Raw genomic sequence first — 23,386 nt, 5'->3', positions numbered from 1 at the left:
GTGAAGATTCGCGCAATAGGCCTTCCTTCCCCTGGCTGCCAGCACCAGTTTTCCTCCAGAACCTGGGACCCAGGCCTTTGGTCTGGCCGCAGTGGAGAAGCCAAGCCTTGAGGCTAGGCTTTTCCCCTCCGGCCGCAGCGAGGCTTGGCTTCTCCACTGCAGCCGCAGCGAGGCTTGGCTTCTCCGCTGCAGCTGGGCCCTTCAGTCTTCACTCTTCACTCCTCACTCCGGCCGGAGCCTTCAGTCTTCATATGCAAATTAACTGCCATTTTCGTTGGGTGGGCGTAGCGGAGTGACACCAATTTGCATGTTTCTCTTTTATTAGTGTAGATTGTGGGTAATTCTTTGAGACTGTGCAAATACCCTGTTCTGTTTTTTTAAAATATATTTTTATTGATTTCAGAGAGGAAGGGAGAAAAAAAAGAGAGAGAAACATCAATGATGAGAGAGAATCATTGATTGGCTGCCTTCTGCAGCCCCTGCCCCCCCTTACTGTGGATAGAGCCCGTAACCCAGGCATGTACCCTTGACCGGAATCGAACCCAGGACCCTTCAGTCCTCAGGCCGATTCTCTATCCACTGAGCCAAACTGGCTAGGGCCAAATACCCTGTTCTTCATCAAACTTATATACTAGTTTTTTCATTCATTGATGATTCTTGCCGGAACTAACTGCTACTTTGAATAGTTACAAATGATGATTATCTGATTCTATCATTCAATATTAATTGGTATTCTACTGTAAAGAGTTTCACCTTTTCTCCTATCTCTTATCACTCATGAAGTCTTTATGTGGTAGATTTAATCCATTGCTAACTTTATATCAATGTCTAAAATGTCCCAGACATGGCAAGTGTGAACCCCTTTAAGCCAGCTCCTGTGTGTGTGTGGGTGTGTGTGTGTATCTTTTTTTTTTTTTTAAATCACTTTGTGCCGAAACCGGTTTGGCTCAGTGGATAGAGCGTCGGCCTGCGGACTGAGGGGTCCCGGGTTCGATTCTGGTCAAGGGCATGTACCTGGGTTGCGGGCACATCCCCAGTGGGGGATGTGCAGAAGGCAGCTGATCGATGTTTCTCTCTCATCGATGTTTCTAACTCTCTATCTCTCTCCCTTCCTCTCTGTAAAAAGTCAATAAAATATATTTTAAAAAAAATAAATAAATAAATCACTTTGTAACTTTGTGGCAGAAGATACTTCAGGCTCATCTTGCACTGTCTCTGCTCCAGCTCCAGCCCCAGCCCCAGCCCTGGATCAGCTGTTTTCTTCAAGGAGCCCTGGCTCTTTTTAGTTATCATGCTTATTAAAGGACCACAGATTTATGTTGAGTAATTGCTTTTGTACTGTTTTCCCAACTGGTCCAGACTGAACCATGGCAGGAAGCCTATCTGCATAATCTGTGGAAATGGCTCAATAAGGACTTGCTGATTAAATGTTTTCTTTACCGTTACTCTTAAGATAATATTCTGTTTAGGATAGTGAACCTAAAACCCCTATCATTTTACTGTTTGAACATAAAATAATTCAGTTGTCTTTGAAAACTACATGTCATTGTAGTCATAATTTTTAGAGGAAGGCTTTGATTATCTACAGTGTAAAACTGCTGATGACTTTCTAAATCTGCATGGGGTTAGTTGGGATATAAAAGGAAAAGTCTAGCTCATTTAATACTGAAAGCTCTAAGGTATATGTTGCTATTCCTTTTTACACATGAGGAAATAGCCTTAGAGGTTGAATAGCTAGTAGTTGACATACTTGGATTTAGACTCGAGAGTGTCTTAATCTAGTGTAGGCAAACTTTTTCAGCTACCCTACTCTTGAGTGCTTGTATCAATAGTCTTGGGTACAAAAATAGGGAATTTAAAACATCTGCTAAAGTTGGCAATAGGTATTTATTGTTCAAGAAATGATTTGAGGTGAGGGCTGTGGCATCTTACATACTTAAAGCTTTATCACATTTTGGGCATCCAACTGTTGGTATGTAAAGCAAACCATATATTTGAGGCTCTTTCACTTGGGAGCATGCCAGCGCCTTTCCCTTCCCCTTCTTCTCCACTCTCCCCCGCCTTGACACCACCCCTCTCCCAGGCACATTACCTTTGCCTTTCTCTCTCCTAAGCTCGAAGGGTTCTTCCTCTGCTTCTGTAACTTGATTCCTGAGCTTATGCAGCCCATCTGGCTCACTTCTATCTATGTAGCTTTCTAAATAAACTTTTTCTTATAATTTGAAAAAATAGAGCAAGCCATATATTTGAGTGTCAATTTTAACAGCCATAATGTAGAGTAGGGTTTTTCACCTTGGCACAGTTAATATTTTAGGCCAATAAGTCTTTGTTGTGGCTGGCTGTTCTGTGCATTGAAGGATGTTTAGCAGCATCCCTGTCCTCTACTCAAAGTTGTCAGTTGCACTCCCTATGTGAAAATGGAAATGTCTGCAGGTATTGCCAAGTAGTTCCTTGGAGAGGCAATAATGCCCTTAGTTGAGAACTGCCAGTGTAGGGTGATTTGGGTTTTTAAAAGTCTGCTGAATAAGTAATAACTTTTTGTTGGTGTTGCAGGGCTCTGTTGCAAATAAGTTCTACGTTCACAATGATATCTTCAGATACCAAGATGAGGTCTTTGGTGGCTTTGTCACTGAGCCTCAGGAGGGTAAGTTACTTGCCTAAATTTTTTTGATGGCATTAATTAATCATTATACGCTCTATTCTTCATTAACAACTTGAAATTGTCAAGATGTATGAAGACATCAAGTTTTTAACCTACTTGAAGCTAACAGGTTAGTCTGCTTCATGGATATTGGTAGAAGACATAAAACTCCTAAGTCATAAGTAGACAGGCTGTTACAGCAAAAATAGTAGCATTTTTTTGTCACAGTTTCCACAGGACATTGAAGTCCAAATGATACCTGCATTGCAATGGGATGCATTGTAAGAATGGAACCTTAAGTTTAGGGAACCCAGATCTTTTAGAATGGATAGTAAACATGACTGCCCTTGCATCTGGAGAGAGACCCTGTTTTCCGAGGTTGTTTGCTCTATAAATGTTCTTAAAAGATAGTCTGGAACAAAGGATAGACATTGCCTCAATTGTAAGACATATAGAAACACAAGAAACCCATGGAGATTTGTCTCAGAACAATTTCTGTATGGCTGAGACGATTCTAAGTGCTTTATATTTATTATGTAATACCATAGCCTTATAGATAAGTACTTTAGGCACTGTTGTTCCCATTTAGTAGATTAGGGCACTGCAATACAGAGAAGTAATTTTCCCGATGGCATATAGCTGATTTGGTGGTAGAGCCTGTATTGGATTACTGGCAATATGACCTCAGAGTCCATGTTCTTAACCCGACACTACAGTGTCCTTAAAGCCTATGCTATGATTTTACTGAATTGCCTTGTTTTCTTGACTTTTTAAATATATATTTGCTTTTCTTAAGTCACTGCCTTTTTTATTATGATGAACATTGTGAAAGGGAATTTATTTGTGAATTAAATAAGCACAAATTACTGTAAGTTTCTTTTCTCACTTAGAATCTGAGGAAGAAGTAGAGGAACCTGAAGAAAGACAGCAAACACCAGAAGTGGTACCTGATGATTCTGGAACTTTCTATGATCAGACTGTCAGGTAAGGAAAACTGTTTTTCTCTCCAGAGCTGCATGAGAATTGGGGTTGTCTGGTCTTTCCCTTTGTTGGAGGATAGTTATGTAATCTCAGAATTACTTCAGAAAATAGTGATAATTTCCCAAAAGAAAGGTTTTACTTTTGGTACCTTTGAGCTTCCAAAAATCTATAATGTGTTCAATATACTTGGCACTATGAGGACTATTTAAATAGGATCCACCAGTTGCTTTTTGGCTTAGTTTTTTCTGGGTGGAAGTGTAAAAGAGTTAGGATTTCTTACCAAGTAATGAACACATTTTACCAAGCCACTGCATTAAGTGCTTTGGGGAAGAAGATGGTTATAAAGTTACTAGGGCTTGTTTAGAGATTAGGCATAACTCGATAGAAATTCGGACATGATTTGTAGCAGTAAAGAATTTCATCAATTAACTGAGACAATAAATGTGCTACTGTATCTTGTTTTTTTTTAAATCTGCAACCAGAACAGAAATGTGTTAGATAGGAATAGGAATTACTATGATGTTTACGTGTTGCCATGTGATACCAGTAATGTTAATATTCAGTGCTTAAAGGATATTTTCAAATGTTTCTTAAGGTGCACTGATGAACTTATCACAGTACTCACCTGCATTACTGGTTGAAAATGACTTATTGTACCACAAACCTACCGAGTTAGAATTTCAGGGGTGAAAACATCTGCAGCTTTAACAAACTGATTTATGTGAAAGTTTAAGAACTATTCTGAATCATAACTAGTGTCTTTTTTTTAACCTATTTTATTATGAGAGGTTTTATTTGTGTAGTAAAATCACATAACAAAATTTACCTTCTTAACCATTTTAAGTGTAATGTACATATGGTTGTACAAACACATCTCTAGAACTTTCCATCCTGCAAAACTGAAACTGTACCCATTGAACAGCTCAACTACCCTTGCCCCCTTCTCACAGCCTATAGAGTTGTGTAATGTGTGATAGGTAAATTGTAATAGTTTTGATCCATTTTGATGCATTTCCTTATGAGAATTGAGCCAATCTAATTGTAGTTAAGGTTTATTAATTTCAGAGAGAAAGGACGAGGGAAAGATAGAAACATCAATGAATGAGAGAGAATCATTGGTCGGCTGCTTCCCTCTGGGAATCGAGCCTGTAGCTTGGGGATTGAACTGTGACCTCCTGATTCATAGGTTAGCACTCAACCATGGGAGCCACACTGGCCAGACTCATTGAGTGCTTTTCTAAAAAATTGTCTTGTTTTAATACTCAGACATGTATTTCTTATATCTTTTTTGGGTTCAAGTCTCTATAGTTAATTAATAAATACTTGAGAATTTTTTGCTAAATCAGTGGAGGCAGAATGATATTTCTCAAATTTTTCTGTGAAAGCAATGACTTGGAAGAACATTTAGAGGAACCTGTTGCTGAACCTGAGCCTGATCCTGAACCAGAACCGGAACAAGAACCCGTATCTGAAATCCAGGAGGAGAAGTGTGAGCCAGTATTGGAGGAAACGGCTCCTGAGGATTCTCAGAAGAGTTCTTCTCCAGCACCCACAGACATCGCTCAGACAGCGCAGGAAGACTTGAGGGTGTGCAGCATGTCTTTATTTTTATCCTCCTTCTGGTTTACTTTTAAATCTCTCTTCTCTTTTGTTATGCTTGATTGACTTCTGTATGTGCATTTTTATATTGGTGGCTCAGGGAAATTTCTTACACATTGAGCCATGCCTCAGATAAGAGATGCATATTGCTTTATAAAATCAAAAGTAACTTTGCTTTCCCCTCTAAGGAATCTTGAATACTTTTTGTACCAGAAATTTTCAGGTGTTGTTTTATCGCCATATCAACAACCCCTCATCTTTTTAATATTTCATCTTTTAAATTGAAGATTATTACATGCTTGTTATAACAAACAAGTGGTGATGAATCTTTAAAAAATAATATGACACAAAAGACTTTCTTCTCTTTTTTGATGAAATCTAATTGAGAATAACTTTATGGTAGGAGTAGAAACAAATTGTTGAAATGTAACTAACTACTTTCCTGATTAGAATACCTGATTTCAAAGTGTTGAAACTTTTCAGTAACTCCTGTCACATCAGGATGATGTTAACTGAACTCCCAGAACCTTTACATTTGGTACTCTGTGAAGAAATATGTTTTAGTGCTGTATTTATGGGGTCAGGGTTCTTATAATATTTATGTTTGTCTGACAGTTAATTCAAGTGCCAATGTTGTAGGCATTGTTCTAGGTATGGGAACTATCTGTTAAATGGATAGGGTTCTTGGTCTCTCCTTTAGTAAGTGAGTAAGTAGGAAAGAAATGGTGAGACTAGCTTGCAGGTAGAAAAGTGGGTTGGCTGGATTGAGAATGAATGATCAGTTGTTAGGTGGCTGTTATATTCTGGAGAGAGAGAATGAATGATATTTTGGATTAGGGACATGGCAAGAAGATAATTCAGAGTTAAATAACAGAATTTGGTGATTTTATATGGATAGAAAAGGGGTTTACGATAACTCTAAAGTTGATAACATTGGATCAGTGTTTATATCATAGCATTTCTAAGAAATTTTAGTACTAAATTTGTAAATGGGGGGGTGGGGGGTAATCTCAAGATAATTATAAACTACCTTGCCTATGAAAATGTGATGCATATATCATGTACAAGAAATCAAGAACTAATGGCTTTTATATTGTTTTAATATATAGTATAATCAGCTGGTATTGATGTTTGTTGCCTTAGACATTTTCCTGGGCATCTGTGACCAGTAAGAACCTTCCACCCAGTGGAGCTGTTCCAGTTACTGGGATACCACCTCACGTTGTTAAAGTACCAGCTTCACAGGTGAATTTCTCATTCAGCTTGCATATTAAGGCAAATTTATTTTTATTTTGTGTACTGTGGTTTCATAGTGCTTTAGAGAATGTGGAAACTGATGTTATAAGACCAGAGGAGAAGGGTAAAAGATAGTTTTAATGATTTTTGTGTGTGAGAGAGAATTGTCATATTCTAGTTTAAACCTTATTGTTAGCTAAGAAACTTCACAAGAAAAAAAGTAAGCTTGCTTTGTTTTTACACAAAAGTTAACTTAGAAATGTTTCAGCCTCGCCCAGAGTCTAAGCCTGAATCTCAGATTCCACCGCAGAGGCCTCAGAGGGATCAAAGAGTTCGAGAACAACGGATAAATATTCCTCCCCAGAGGGGACCTAGACCAAGTAAGAGCTCAGAAGGATGACTTTTCTAGTTTGGGGGATTTTGAAGTGGGTACCTTGTTTTTCTTTGGGGGAGGGCAGTGCTCAATATTTTCTTAGATTAAAAAATTACCTGAGAGTTGAAATTACCTGTATTTAGGGTAAAGAGAAAACACTTGTATGTAATAGTCACTGAAACATGTCTTTGTCTTTCATTGTTGCTTTTGTTTTCTCTTAAGTCCGTGAGGCTGGTGAGCAAGGCGATGTTGAACCCCGAAGAATCGTGCGACACCCTGACAGTCACCAACTCTTCATTGGCAATCTGCCTCATGAGGTCGACAAATCAGAGCTTAAAGATTTCTTTCAAAGTAGGTGATTGAGTTTTAAACACTAGCTTCATCTAATGCAGCACTGCCCAATAGAAATAGAAGATGAGTCACATATGTAATTATTTAACACAAAGTATCTAAGCTGTCATTTCAACATATAAAAATATGTAAAAGATGGTATATATTTTTCTATTCTCAGTCTTCAGAGTCATGTATTTTTAGACTTAATGCATGTCTTGTTTTGAACTAGCCACATTTCAAGTACTCTATAGCCATGTCGTATTGGATAGTGTGTGTGTAATATTTAAATGAAATGTCCTAATAAGTTATTTGAGAATTTGTATTTCACTTGCAGATTATGGGAATGTGGTGGAGCTGCGCATTAACAGCGGTGGGAAATTACCCAATTTTGGTTTTGTTGTGTTTGATGATTCTGAGCCTGTTCAAAAGGTCCTTAGCAACAGGGTAAGCAGCTTTTCATTTTTTTTTTTATAAGCATGTGTGTTGGCTCTTGGAATATTTATCCTTCTAACTATGGTTGATATGTAAAGTGCAATTTATTCCAACATGTTTGGTAATATATTCTATGATGTTCAACCCTTAGTATCAAAAGAACTGCCTGGGAGTTTAGAAAAACAAAGCTTCTGTCTAAATAACTTAGTTTTTTAATAAGTGAATGATGAGAATAATTCCCGATTCACTGAGAGTTATGCAAATTCCTTTTCTTGGTGGTGGCTTATTGTGTAGAACATGAAATACAATGTTGCATTTAGCTAAGATATTTTAAGAGCCTGTTTGCCCTGGGTAGTCTTGGTATAAAACTGCAGCCTGGGTCATAACTATGAGGAGCTTTGCCTTTTATTCTATAAGTAGTCTGGGTTTGGAGTCACATTACCTGAAACCACTTTTATTAAAATTACTGTTAGTCTTCCCTAGCCTGTTTGGCTCAGTGGATAGAGTGTCGGCCTGCGGACTGAAGGGTTCCTTAGATCAATTCCGGGTAAGGGCACATGCCAGGATTGCCGGCTCAATCCCCAATGTGGGGCGTGCAGGAGGCAGCCAGCCGATCCATGATTCTCTCTCATCATTGATGTTTCTCTCTCTGAAATCAATAAAAATATATTTTTTTAAAAATCACTGTTAGTCTAATTACAGAGGGATTCGTAGAATTGTAATTATCTTACTGATAGTTCTAAAGAACTCTTCTTTTCCCCGACAACTTTCATTAGCAAAAAATACTTCCTGTAGCACTAGTAGTAGAGAAGAACAGAGAGATAAATAATTGTTAATTTTCTTGGATGGATATGGGAATTTAAAAACCTCATTTTTTATTTTATTTTTTTTATTTATTTTTATTTTATTTTATTTTATTTTTTAAAAATATATTTTATTGATTTTCCACAGAGAAGAAGGGAGAGGGATAGAGAGCTAGAAACATCAATGAGAGAGAAACATCGATCAGCTGCCTCCTGCACGCCCCCCAGTGGGGATGCGCCCGCAACCAAGGTACATGCCCTTGACCGGAATCGAACCCGGGACCCTTGAGTCCGCAGGCCGACGCTCTATCCACTGAGCCAAACCGGTTCGGCAAAAAAAACCCTCATTTTTTAAAATTTGAGGTAAAATTCACAAAACAAAATTAAGTCTTAAAATATTTTATTAATATATTTTATTAATTTTTTACAGAGAGGAAGGGAGAGGGATAGAGAGTTAGAAACATCAACGAGAGAGAAACATCGATCAGCTGCCTCCTGCACACCTTCTACTGGGTATGTGCCCGCATCCAAGGTACATGCCCTTGACTGGACTCAAACCTGGGACCCTTCAGTTCTCAGGCTGATGCTCTATTCACTGAGCCAAACCGGTTAGGGCTTAAAATATTTTTATTGAATTTTTAGAGAGGATGGGAGAGGGAGAGGGAGAAAGAGAAGCATCGATGTGAGAACTGAACATTGATCAGCTGCTTCCTGAAGGCCCCCTCGTGGAGATCCAGCCAACAACCCAGGCATGTGCCCTGACAGTGAATCGAACAATCAACTTTCAAATCATCAACCTTTTGGTGCATGGGGCAATTCCCAACAAACTGAGCCACACTGGCTCATCTTAGTTTTATTTTATTTACTTATTTTTAAATAAATTTTTATTGATTTCAGAGAGGTAGGGAAAGAGAGAAACATCAATGATGAGAGAGAATAATTGATTGGCTGTCTCCTGTACACCTCCTACTGGGGATCGAGCCCACAACCCAGGCATGTGCCCTTGACTGGAATTGAACCAGGGACCCTTCAGTCCGCAGGCCGACGCTCTATCCTCTGAGCCAAACCGGCTATGGCCTTAGTTCTATTTTCAAACTTTTTAATGTGTTTGTTTCTTTTAAAAAATGGTTTCTATTATCATTGACAGTCAATATTATAAGGTGTGCAGCATAGTGGTTAGACATTTATATAATTTACAAAGTACCCCCAATAAATTTAGAACAGTACAGTAACATTTATTAACACCTATCTAGTTTCAAAACATTTTCATCAGCCCTAGCTAATTTGGCTCAGTGGACACAGGCCCAAGTTGCAGGCTCTATCCCCAGTAGGGGGCGTGCAGGAGGCAGCCAATCAATGATTCTCATCATTGATGTTTTTATCTCTCTCACCCTCTCCCTTCCTCTCTGAAATAAAAAAAGAAATCAGAAAAAAAAACACCCACAAAACAAAACCAAAAAACCCCCAAACATTTTCATCAAAAGTAAGTCCTTACCCATTAAGCTGTCTCTTCCCATATCCTCTCTACCCAGCCCGTGGCAACCACTAATCTGCTTTCAGTCTCTGCAAATTAAAACTACAGGTTTTATTAACCATGTAATAGGAGTGGCAACCACTAATCTGCTTTCAGTCTCTGCAAATTAAAACTACAGGTCTTATTAACCATGTAATAGGAATGTGGTATATCATTATTTCCCAGAGGTTCTCCAGAATGTTAATGGATATATTCTGCAAAGTTTGATGTGGTCATAATATTATGTGAGCCTTAACCTGTACGTATGCATTTTGAGTGCCAGTGAGATGTGTACATTGACTCCACTATTTTTGTGAAGCATCTCCTGCACAACTTTGAGAAGTGAGAAACTAACTTATTATCTCACGAAGGCCACAGAATATTGAACCCAGAAATCTCCAGTAGGCTTTGGATAAATCCATCATTGAGTATGCAATAGGTCTAGTGGCCAAGTTTTGTGGCGCAGCCTTGAATTGTTTCCTTACAGCAGGGGTGTGGAACATCTGGCCCGTGGGCTGTATAAGGCCTGCAAAATTATTTGGCATGCCAAGGCATTAGGGTTGAGTTAATTAAATGTTTGACTAAATCTAGCAGCCTAATTTTTAAGTTGATAATTTTGTATGGCCCGTGAACGATGTTATAAATACCCAACTGGCCTTTAGCAGAAAAATGGTTCCTCACTCCTGCCTTGCAGGGTATGATATTCCCATACTGGCTTCCTCGTTAATTGCCCAAGATAGGGATTTGTTTCTTTTAATGAATGTGGGTAAGCCAGGGCATCTTTATGTATAAGAATTGTTTGAAGTAAATTTTCTCAGAAAAGGGGCCGTATGTCTGATACCTTTTCATTCAGATTGCTTCTACCCTTATGATAACTCCCAGAGATGTTTTCCATAACTATGTTTCAAAATATCCCAGCCCAAACCTATGTCCCTTTAATCTTTCAGACTTTAATATGATTTTATTCTTCCCGTTGTATTAGAAGATTGCCTGTAACAGTGCTTCAGATTGTGTGTGAAGTGATTTATATAAAAATACTTACATTTATCTTAAGTGTTAAATAAAATATAAATGTGCAAATATAAATATATGTTTAATTAGAATTTAAAGTATAAATTAGAATTCAAAAAAGCCTTTTTTAAATGTATACTTTCAGATTATGTCTTTGTAGTTTGGGGACTTCAGATGTAACTTAATTTTTCCCTCATCTCACTGTATTGATAGAAATCCCTTCAGTAATTTTTTATGAGTACAGAAGTAGCTTATATAAGTCTGATGACCATGATATTTGACATGTTTTTGTGTAGCGTAGTGGTTCAAATCTTATACTTTCCAGTCCGGATGGCTTGGTTTACAGTCCTCTTCCATCACTCACTCACTAGTGCTGTGGCCCATGAGCTGAGTGTTCCTCAACCTTCCTGGCCCATAGTTTGCTGGCCTCTAAAATAGGTATAACAACAATCCTCAGAGAGTTGTGAAGGTCAAATGAGAGAATACATGTGAAGCATATAGAACATGTATCTGCAGAGCAAGTTCTGTTAGATATTTATTTTTAAAAATATTTCAGTTAGCAAACAGGATTGCTAATGAAACATGTACATTGAATTCATTAGAATCTGAAGTAAACCTTTGTTCCTACTTTAGCTCTATTGGGTGAAAAGGAAAGCCAAAGACTTAGTGTGTATGTGTTTTCTTTTTCCTTTTAATAAGATAATGTTATCTTCATTGTCCTCAGTATTTTCAAAATTCTACTAAGGCAAATAGCATTTTGTGAAATTTTTCTATATACTAGAGGCATGAAATTCATGCAAGGGACTCTGCCCTCGCATCCCTGGTTTCAACTAGACCAGCCGTGGGCAAACTACGGCCCGAGGGCTGGATCCGGCCAGTTTGAAATGAATAAAACAAAACAAAAAAAAGACCGTACCCTTTTATGTAATGATGTTTACTTTGAATTTATATTAGTTCACACAAACACTCCATCCATGCTTTTGTTCTGGCCCTCCGGTCCAGTTTAAGAACCTATTGTGGCCCTCGAGTCAAAAAGTTTGCCCACCCCTGGACTAGACAGTCATCCGGATGGTTGTCCAGATGGTCATTCTGCTGTTCAGCCATTCGGTTGATTTGCATATTACGCTTTTATTGTTATTATAGATATAAAAGGCTAAGTGTTTGTCCTACCAGTAACTATGATGCACTGACCACCAGGGAGCAGATGCTCAATGCAGGAGCTGCAGTGACGCACCCTGGCCATTTAAAAATAAGTGGCACCAAGGACCTGGCGCCAACAAACCAACACTGGGCTTCCCCCAAGAGGGTCACAGGCCCTGCCACCTCTCTGGAGTGACACCCCACCAAATTGCAGCCAACGCTGCTAAGACCCCATAGCGTAAAATGTGCCCCACAACCCAGCCCAGCCTGGAAATGGTGGCTGTGGGCGCCGGGTAATGACGTCACATAGCAACACTGGGCGTCCTCTCGCTAGAGACTAGCCTCCTTGGAGTTTCTTTAGCCAAGGAACCCAACTTGCTTTATAGCCAGGTGCAAACATTTTACAGTTTAACCAAATGTTTGTGAAGCGTTTTCCCGTGCCTCATCTCATTTGATCCTCACAGAAGTCCTGGAGTAGGTAGATAGGAGACTTGGTAGAATCCTATTTTCTTTTCATTAACAAGACGTGAATAACGATATTAAAATATTACTTCTAATTAATTTCCTTTCCGTGTGCACGAATCCGTGTGATGGGACATTATTATTTCGATAAAATTAAAGCTTTTGAGAAGCATATGTACTTTGTATAAGTATGTGCAGCACAATCTTTCCACATTAGGTGATGGGGTTTTATTCAAAGGCTTGAAATTCATAGAGATGACAATTCTTATATTGTATTTATGTAATTCTATGGGAAAATAAGATCTACTTTAATAAAGTACAATTAGAGTACCTTGTGCTCCTATGCTGTTTAAATGGACTTTTTTGAACTAGCCTGCATACTCCTGCATATCTAATCACCTTTCCATGTTTTTGTTAATGGGAACATTATATATTCTGAATTTAAAACAAAAACTGAACTGTGAGGACATAGGTGATTTGTAAGCTGCTGGTTCTGTATAATAGCTTTGTTTTAACCTTGATAGTTGGTAGTTGGTCAGCACTGTGTGTAAATCTTCTCACCTTGACTCTTACAGCCCATCATGTTCAGGGGTGAGGTTCGTCTGAATGTGGAAGAGAAGAAGAATCGAGCTGCCCGGGAAGGAGACCGGCGAGATAACCGCCTGCGGGGACCCGGAGGCCCTCGAGGTGGGCTGGGTGGTGGAATGAGAGGCCCTCCCCGTGGAGGCATGGTGCAGAAACCAGGATTTGGAGTGGGAAGGGGAATTGCTCCAAGGCAGTGAATTGCTCTTCACTGATCTTCACGCAGCAGTACAAACCCCGTTCCTGCAGAATGGTGATTTCTTCAACCATCCTTTGGTATCTTGCAGTATGACCCTGGTCTCTTATAAACTGCTTAAGTTTGTACAATTTTACTTTTTGTGTTAATGGTGTGTGTTCCCTCCCTTCCTCTTTTCTCTCCTCACCTTTTATTCCTTCACTTCCAATTTTGTGGAATGATATTTTAGGAAAAATGGATTTTTAAAGAAGAAAAAAAAAAGACTGAATTTCCTTGCTTTGCATATACAGACTGGATTTTTTTTTTTTTAAACAGCCATTTTCCCCAAAGGAATGTGTCGCTTATTACTGACATTTGGTATGTTTCATTCATTGGGATATTTCTTACTTATTTTCTACATGTTTCAAAAGCCTTTGAGAAATACAGGATTTGATAAACATTTTGAAGGCAGGAAAAACCCCAAAATTGTTTCTTTTGAGAGTCATGACTACCTTCTGGTGTGGAGAAACTGCCATTGGAAAAATTGACAATTTTGATTCTCGCTGGTATGGATAAAAACTGAATAAAAGATGTTAGTGAAGTTTTTTCTTTTGATATGTGATCACAAAACAATTATAAAATCCACTCTTTTTACCATTGAAATTTAAATTGTGAGATAGGTTTTAAATGTCTAGAATGCAACTGATATGCTTTTCTTAAATTATTAGGGGTTTTTTTGAAGTAGAATTTATTTTCATGTTTAATTTGTATTTGTTAAACAAACAAGAAAAGACAACACCCTCCCCACCACAATCCGAGGAACACAAAACCAGAGCAAAACTGTTGTGCCTTCTATTTATCTTTGATTCCGGTCTTGGCAATTGTTTAAAGAAAAATAATAAAAAAAAGTCTAGATTTGTTTTTTTCCAGGTTCAGAGTATGTTGGGAATTGTGGAACCCCTCTTTCACTGTGCGTCTTCTGTTCACTTGTTATGCTTTAGTCTGAAATTGAGTCTCAAACTGGAATGCCTTGAGGACGGGTGCTTCTGTAGAGGTCCTTTGACCTAAATAGCTCAGCATTTTATTTTGGTATCTATTCAGAATTCTAATCAGCCCACAAGAAGGAATGTGATTTTCATATTGGACTTTGCTGGTATGCTTGAGTGTCTGCTAGTCTTTTTCCTTTAAATCATAGCTATACGGTAAATTTTCTGTTTTACTGGTTCTCTTTTATCGATGGACATGCAGTGGGTGTTTCTTTGAAATGGCCAATTCTTATTAAAATATTTCTGGGAAGAAAATTTAATCTGACATGTAGGCTAATACTCGTTTTACATAGTATGTTTGTTGAGTGCTGTGTATGACTTGGGTGAAGGTTTTGTTTACACATTTGTGAAGCAAGCCTTTGTGTAGTATCTTATCATTGTTATTAGTTGAAGGGCAACAAGGCTGTCAAATTTAACTTATTTTCTTCTAACAGTATTCATCTTTAGGACTGTTGTTTGAGGATAGTGTGAGTAGGAATAGGAATGTTTGTTTTTCTGTTACTGGGAAACTAGGTTTGCTGAAGGGTGTAGTCTTAAACTAAAATGAAATTTGATGTTATCAGTTGGTCCTCAATACCTCAAATATTTGAAAATTGGCAGCATCTCCTTCATATAAAGAAACTTATATAACTGAATCACACGGCTGTTTTGGTGTTCAGTTTAAATGATTATTTGGTAACCACTTCATTTGGCCTAGCCAGTGATAATTAGGAGAAATCCAGCTTATACTTCTGTAGCTTATATTAAGCTTGTTGTAGAAAGGAAAAAAACTTAGCCTGAGTTATTTTTGCAGTAACTGTAAAGACATAAATTATGGATAACCTAAAAATCATTTTTCACAAGTGAATACTAAACCATGCATTTCAAAATAGGAGTTCTTTCTACTCAGGTTTAAGGGTACTAACTAGATGCCATGGTACCCAATTTGGGGCTGTTATATCCTAGACTAGAGGACATTGGAAATGTGTGAGATTGTGAAGGGTGTTGGAGGGGGACACTGCATTTGGCATTTAGTGGGTAGGTATCAACAATGCACATGTTCTGTAAAAATGAAGCAACTGCATTAAAAATAGATAGTTTCCTATAAATGCATGATGGGCGGAGCAGTGGATTACTACAACTGGAGTTGAAGACTCATTCCTTTGCAGTAAAGCTTCAGATAAATAAAAATAAATGAATTAGCAAATAGATAGCTCTTTCAGCAATTATAGTAACATCTACTGTAAGTTATCTCATTTCCCTTCATTTGTACCAATATGTGGTTTTAAAAAATTTTTGGAGAAGGTAGCATTATGCTAGATGCTGCTTGTAACTTGTTGCAGGGAGTTACTGTGTAATCCCAGAAAACAAAAGTTTACTTGAGTAATTTCAGCTCATCAGAATTTGGGTGATTGTGGGGTTTTGAATAGCATAGGACTTTTATATGTAGGATTTAGCGTCATGTTTTAACACTATAAAAATCCTGGTATCTTTGTTTCCATTATTGCTGATGGAATAAACATGATACCGTAGAGATACATATATTCACACAGATACAAAGTGAAAATAAAATAAGGCAAGATTTTTCTATAGGCAGCATCAGCTCATCATATTCAATCTTTTCAGGTTTTAAAATATAATTTTTCATTTCTAGGAATGGCCCAGTGTCTAGTTCTTTTCTACTGAGCTTAACACCCTTACTTACTTACCTAGTAACTTACTAGGTATAAGATTAGTTCAATGTGCATCTTTATCTTTTAAGAACTGTTGAAAATAAATACACCTTGGGACTTAAAAAAGTACTTTTATTTGCTTTTATGGTGAGGTTGGTCTTGACTTGTGTATGCCTTTGTTCTCAACTTTTTGAGCTTTTGCTGGGGAGCAGTGAAAAGAATTATCCAAAAATAATTATTTGAGTAGGTTACTGCACAGTATTAGTTAAATTGCACTTTAGTTTAGGTTGGAAAAATAATTTTCACGACTCTGTGGATTAGGTACTGTTTTCCCCAAAGTAATAGATAAAGGAGAAACGGCATCAGGGCAGCTATGTGACTAGGCCTCCAAACCATCCATGTAGCAAGGAGCAGATTGACCTCCGAAACTGATGCTTTTTTTCCAAAACCAAAATGCCTACATATGTACATTTGAATGACATATCAAGATATAGGATATGACCATATAATTACTACAGTATAGAAACCAGGGTCTAAAAAACATTGATAACAAGGTTAGCATTTCTGTTCTTCATTTCCATAGGGTAAATAATATAATGTAAATGATTTGTATAGGGCTTCTTTTGATATGCAGACTATTTGGTAACAATAATGACTTGTTAGATTAATTTCTTATCTGGTTTGATAATACATTTAGAAATCTGGATGTGAATAATATTTTTATCAGAGCATAATCCAGGTGAATTTATAGCAGTTATGTTTTGTGCTTATAACTGCCATCCTCTGATACTTCCTTCACCCCTTTATTTGAAAATCCTTGTAGAGTTTAATGAGTTAGTGGAAAATGAGGCACTTTATAGAAAATAATTCGTTAGAATCTGTATGGAAATAATCTTCCTATGAGGTTTAAATTTGTAGACCATTGTTTATGCTGAATGGCCTATTTCTTTTATGTAAATGGTTGCATTTGTCAAACCTACTGATCTAAAGATATCTTTTATATTGAAGTTTTATTTTTGTGCTACTTAAAAGACTTTCTGCAGGAACTACATACAGATGACCTTTTAATTAAGCAATCTTGAACTTTAAAAAGAAGCAACTTCAACATTTATTTGAATATAGGGTTCTAGCTAATTGCCTAATATACTGAAAATGGGCATTGGATAATCATGACAGTCTTTCACAAATGTTTAAAAACCTTAGGAATGAATGTTAGCAACTTAGCAATGTCTTATGTGGAATGAGGTTGTAGATTTAACTTGCTGATCAAGTATTGGCTATGTGGTACTAGATAATTATGTAAGGATTTCTGCTTTTAAGGTAGTAATTCCTTTTGGGATTTTCATTTGTATACTGTGATATTGAAGTTCTGGGGACCATAGGCAGGCTTGTGAATTCTTACTAAACTAAAGGAAAAATGGTGGCACATGTGAGATAAAACTTCCATTTATATTCTTTTTAGTGACTATGTATGTAGCTCAGAGTAATGCTGAAATTAGACTGCTTTGCTTGTGCTTTCATGAAACAGTCTCTCATCGTGGCCTGAATGAATAAAGAGTTGATTAGAGGCGGCCTAAAAGCACTAGTTTTATTTGTTTTGATTTATGCTACAGTATGGCTTAGAATAAAGGTTGTTTGCTTTTTGATTATGTGACTTATTTTGAAAACCTTGGATAGTCTCTTCTCCTCCAATTTCCATTTGAACCTGGTAGCTTTTTTTTTTAGTTCCTTGAGAGAAGAAAATAGTATTGGAAGTCAGTTCCACTATTACTCCCATAAACCATGTGACCTGGCCAACTAGAAATCCACACGTTTTGCACTTTGAAACGTGGCCCATGTCACAGATTCCAAGGGACTTTCATCTACCCAATGTGTCTTATTTTAAAAAAAAAAAGAAAATTAAGGGATGTTTACCAAAAATTTACTATTGAATTATTTTAACAAATCTTTTTTCATAAACCCACTTAGGGGAAGTTTGCCTATTTTGGTAGTAATTTCCGGGATGATCATGTTTTATTTAATCTGGATATAAGCAGTTTTAACTATTGTTATAATTATCCATTTTGGTTACTGAAACTTGCCCCAAGCTTTGTTAGAACCACCTATTTTACTTTGGATTTTATTTAAATTCTTAAATGTCTTTGTGAAGATTGTGTATGTATACTGATTTGGCCCTTTTAAATGAAGACATGCTGAGAAGCTGGCATAAGGGAGTAAGGAGAAGAAAAGAACTTCCCTTCCTTTAAAGATTCAGTGCACACTTAAGTAGATTGTAGAACATAACTTGTTAAAAAAAATTCATATAGGTAGTTGTTAGCTTTTGAAGATGAGTGACGTGGAGGTGGAACTTAGCTGATGGTATAGAAATCATTTTGTGATTTATAAGGAAAAAAACCATAATTTTAAAATGAGAAACAATTGAATGTTTTCTTAAAAGATTTCTTCTCATTCTGATTATTAGCACAAGCGACAGAAGAGGCTCCTAGAATTCATTGAATCATAGAAAGTTAGTGCTGGAAAGGACTAAAATGATTTGTATAACACCTTCATTTTTCCAAAGATCTAGGTGCTCAGAGAATTAATTATTGGTACAGAGTCCCAGATCGGCCTGTAGAAGTAACACGGAGGGGATTGCTAGTCCTCCCTGGGCTGGCTGAAGATCCGGATATGGGAGAAAGAGAAAGGAGCCACATTTTACATGCTCACTCAGTTGCTCCTATATAGCTCAGTTTTCATACCTAGGTTTACTCCATTTCCTTAGAACTGTCTTAATGCCCACTTCTACCAGGGCCTGTTGAAAGACATTAACATGTGCTCCCCTCAGGGATGGGTTTACTACTAGCTGTCAGAAAGCTATTGGGTATCCTAATGTGTTAATAGCTGAAACTCAGCTGTAATTTTCTCCTAAATCTGTCAGCATTTTACATTCTGTACATTGTGGTGCTTCTCCACCTTGTATTATAACTGTAAGCTCCTAAGGGGCAGCCATTTGGTCTTAGACAGGTACCCTGTTCAGTGCCTGGCAGTGCCGTGTGTGTATCAGGGTCCTAACCTTCCTTTCCAGTGATTTTTCCCAATTCTTCATGGAAGCGATGCTCCAGCCATCCTGAACTACTCCTGGCTCCTCTGAGAGGCCAGGCATTGCGACTCCGTGGCTTCAAGTGCCTCTCTCTTCCCTGAAGATACACTTGCATCTGCTCTCCCCCGTCCAGATTCCTTGCCATCAAAGTCATTTTTTTTGAAGATCCAGTTCAAGAACTAATTGTTCTTTTTCCCTGAGAGAGAAAAGATCTGCAACAGGAGCGGGGAACCTTTATTTGGTGGTTGATCTGGCCAGAATTTGAAATGAGGAACAAACTCATTCCCATATTCTTTCCTTCCACATTGTCCCTTCTGTTTGACAGTCTGTCCCAATCTTCATTTTTAAAAAATATGTGTTCCTAGAGCACTTTCTACCTTTCTCCTAGCTGAAAACTTATGCCTTCAACCTGGAATTAGAATGACCTGAATCTGTTATACTACATCATTAGACCACAGCTCCTAGAGGACAAGGACTGGGAAATTAATCCCAGCACTCCACTGAAGGTACAGTGACTATAGGAAAGAGGCATTTAATGATGACTCATTGAGTTGAATGAATTAATGTATTTCTGTTTTCATTTTCAAAAGGGAGGTATGCCTAGAGCCAGGACTTAATTGAAGAAATTTTAGGCACTATGACATTTCATAGTGGAGGGGATTGTTGGGAAATTTTAAGGGGGGTGGGGGAGTGGAGGAGAGAGGAAGTCACTGGTCATTTTGAGGTACTTCCATCCTTGGCCTGACTTAAGTGCCCAGTATATCCCAGGCATTTGTTTGTATGTAGAAGAATTTTATGTGCCAAATTTCATTTCTTTTCACAAGCTACTCCATTGTTCTTTCAGTTCATGTCATCACCCATGCCCCAAGTCTAAGTTGTCTGCTTCCCTTTTTCTTGCTCCCCACATCCAGTGTCCAGCTAAGTCTTGCCAGTTCTACCTCAACAGTCTTTTCACATCTCTTCCTCCTCACTGGGACAATTTCAGTGGCCTCTCAGCTTCTTTGACCTCTTCTTACCCCAGCCTACTTATACCCCATGCTAGATTCATCTTACTGAAACAGCTCTGACTATGGTCCCATGTAAGTGTTCTATCTCCCCTGCTAGACTGTAAGCTCCTGATGGGCAGGATCTGTGTCTGAGTCGTATTTGTATCTCCCTAGTGCACATATCAATAAATATTTCTTGAATTAATAATATAAAGCCTGTCTTAAGTGAAGTGATGTTTTCCAGATCATATGTAGGTTTCTTTCTGGGGTAATTGCAAGACTTCAAAAGTTCTTTAACATACAAAGTTGGTTGAATAATAACTATGGATTAACCACAAAGAAAATTTCAGAAAACTTTAATTTTTTTTCATTGGAATCAGCATGGATATGTGTATATGGATGGTTCAATAAATATATTTTTATATACATGTATCACAGAAATTTTACATTCCATCTTCAAACTGCAGAAATAGACTTTTTTTTTTACAAGCCAAAAAATAATTGCCATAACTTTTATGACTTCATGCAAAACAGGGAGGAGTAAGGGGCAAAAGGGAATAGGTTGGTTAAGGTTAAGAGTCCTGTAAGAAGTAAAAATGTTACATTAAGGAAGCGATTGCTTAACACGCTGCTTAAGGTGGTAGCCAAACAAATCCTTAACTGCAGCATTAAGGCCATACCAAGTTTATACATATATACAAAGAAATTTCCATATAAAAGACATACTGTCACATTTTCTTGTGGGAAAGGATGAGGAGCTTTGTGAGTAATTCTGACCCAGTTTTCCAGGCCACGTAATTGTTTAAGATTTCCCTAGGCTATTTCTTAGAACTCTCTTTTACTTTGGCTAGCTGTCAGTTACTACTCTGTGGGCTTACGACTTTTGTAGTCTCTTACGTGGAAGTATGAGTGATCTTGAACTTCCATCATAGGTGATCAAGCACTTTGTAACTTAACTAATTCACACTGCCCAGCGCAGCATATATTTTACATCTCCCTAAAGTATGGGAATCACAGAATTGTAACTTCAGTTGTCTTACCTGTAGCAGTCTCCACAGCCTGTGCTGGCATTGTCACCTGAAGAATTATAGGTGCCCTTCTGTCCTTGGGGTTAAAAATAACTTTGAGTAGCTATAGTGTAATGAATTGATGTGTGAGGTTTCAGGTAACATATGCTGGAGCTCTTGAAAGTTAATAAATACTAAACATTTACCCCACCCCCTGTCACAACACATTTCAGTTGGCAGCTACCTTTTTGGAAAAAAATAAATGTAAAAATGTAAAGTCACTTGCAGAAGAATTCTGCCTAAATATCAAATCAGGTAACTGTTAAGACAAAGGGTAGGTCTTTTGTGCGGATACCTAAACTAATGAAATGGAGCAAACACGAAGGGTGTGTCCTTTGGAGATGGCTGCAGTTACGCAGGAGCCATTTGCTTTGGTGAGACTTGAGATCGGACACTGGTTCTATTGGCAGAAACTAGCCTCTTAGTGGATAATCTTGAGTAAAAAAAAAAAAAGTTAAAACTAAGTTTATGATAAATCATTTAAATAAAATACCCTTTCCCCCAGTGAATGAGTGAGCCTTTATTTGATAATTTCCAACTCACTTTGGACTGTTTTAAATCAATCTAATACTGCTTTCTCATTAATGTCTTAGCTGTGAATTGGATATCACCAGTAGTCCTGTTCATCCTGTTATCAGGTATGCCTCCTGGGTGTTCACAAATATGGCTGCAAGTTAATTTGGTCTCCTCCCATGGGTTGGTTCCCTGGGCCAGTCAAGTGTGAGAATGAGGTCTCTGGAACTGGCCTTCCTGGGAGAGAGGACCAAATAATTTGTGATTTGGAAGCACTTTAGTATGTTTGAACACTTAGAAAGTGAGCAGTCACTGTCCCTTTCAATCATTCACCAGCCGCTCTTTGCCCAAATGACACTAGTTCTTTATATTGAAGTAATTCTCCTCAGTTTTAGAGAAGTGATTTTAGCCAACAGGTCGATCGTGACAATGAGATCCAGACAAGGAGACCTGGACACCCTTTGACAACCTTACTAGAGGGCTTAGAAGTATTACGGGTTTTTTCTTGGTCACTTTGTGGTTCACTTCGTACATTTCAATGTAATTACAGAAGGGGAAGATGTCCAGTTTTTCTAACAGAGGCAGGTGAGGTCCTTGCTGTGACTTGTCTTGAAATTAGAATTTGGCTGCATAGTTTTCTTGGATTCTTTTTGAGACCTTTGCACCATTGTTTGTCTAATATGCACAAGAATCACATTGGGTAGGCGTTTCATCTGTCCAATAGACAAGTAGGATGCACCCCTTTGGGATTTAACTATTGTTAGTGCTGAAAATACTATAATGGATTAAGTCTTGGAAAATAGAACGATTAAAATATGAAATAATATGACAAATTCATGGTATAAGTTTTAAATTGAATGCTTTGAAATGCATTATGGGAACACCCACTTTTTTAGCTTCTTACTATATTCTGGCTAAATGGCATGCTCAGAGCATGGTACACATACTTTTGAAAGAGGTAGAAATACCTAATGTGGAAAAAAATTGATTTCAGCAAACTACTTATTTGATATGTAAGCACCACTTTTAAAAAAGATTTGGGCCAATCATTTACTAGGGTAGGTAATTCTAATCTCTTTTCCCATAGTATTCTTTTTAAAGAGTTTAATCAAGAAAGGCAACTCTTTCTGAAAGAAACTTTTCATTTTACACACTAGCAATGACTTGATTAAAAACCAGTTACATTTGTCTTTTTAAAAAATTCATATTTGGCTTTTTTCCTCTTCACACCTTTTTTTCTTTATGAACATGACTTCATGCTTTGATTAGGGAGAGATGCTTTAGGCTGGGAGAAGTCATTTTAGATGCAGCTGAAAATAAAAAGGACATGCTAGGCTATACTTTCCTTCCAGGTCAGCTCTGTTTTCTAATTCAGTTTAACAAAAGGTAATAGTATTTGCACCACAAGCTCTCCTTTAGAAGTACCTGCATGTACTAAGTACTGGCCTGCTGGCTGGCAAAAGATGAAGCTCTAGAAAGTTTTTCAGAGTCACCATAAACCAGCAATCTCAGTGTAGAGTCAGGACTTTATTGTATCTCTATTATCCCCTCTCCAGTGCCTACTGAGCACAACCTAAGTGCTTCCGATATGGCAGGGTGAATTAATGCCCTTGAAGATGTGAATTTCTAGTGGGTACTATGTCTGCTTCTAAGATGAAGGAAAAGGTAAGTTCCCCCAAATAAGTATAGAGACTCTGAATGAGGCTGGAAGTGTCAGCTAATGGGAAGGAGATAGAATGAACTCTCGGCCCCTGAAGGTGTG

At 37.8% G+C, this 23,386-nt stretch overlaps 1 protein-coding gene across 1 annotated transcript in view; it reads left to right on the top strand.

Annotated features, from left to right (window-relative positions):
* Nucleotides 1-17,625, top strand: part of G3BP1 (G3BP stress granule assembly factor 1) — a 38,538-nt gene extending 20,913 nt beyond the window's left edge. Inside the window, exons 5-12 of the mRNA XM_070414556.1 lie at nucleotides 2,554-2,644; nucleotides 3,532-3,625; nucleotides 5,008-5,209; nucleotides 6,365-6,466; nucleotides 6,726-6,837; nucleotides 7,053-7,181; nucleotides 7,498-7,607; nucleotides 13,100-17,625. Coding sequence (XP_070270657.1) covers nucleotides 2,554-2,644; nucleotides 3,532-3,625; nucleotides 5,008-5,209; nucleotides 6,365-6,466; nucleotides 6,726-6,837; nucleotides 7,053-7,181; nucleotides 7,498-7,607; nucleotides 13,100-13,306 — 1,047 coding nt within the window. The 3' untranslated portion in view covers nucleotides 13,307-17,625. The remainder of the gene's footprint in view (nucleotides 1-2,553; nucleotides 2,645-3,531; nucleotides 3,626-5,007; nucleotides 5,210-6,364; nucleotides 6,467-6,725; nucleotides 6,838-7,052; nucleotides 7,182-7,497; nucleotides 7,608-13,099) is intronic.
* Nucleotides 17,626-23,386: the final 5,761 nt, after the last annotated feature.

Source organism: Myotis yumanensis, unplaced genomic scaffold, assembly GCF_028538775.1.
Source record: "Myotis yumanensis isolate MYYU_CA2020_CCGP unplaced genomic scaffold, mMyoYum1.0.hap1 SCAF_5, whole genome shotgun sequence".
Classification (NCBI taxonomy): domain Eukaryota; kingdom Metazoa; phylum Chordata; class Mammalia; order Chiroptera; family Vespertilionidae; genus Myotis; species Myotis yumanensis.
This window is presented reverse-complemented; position numbering and strand designations above follow the sequence as displayed.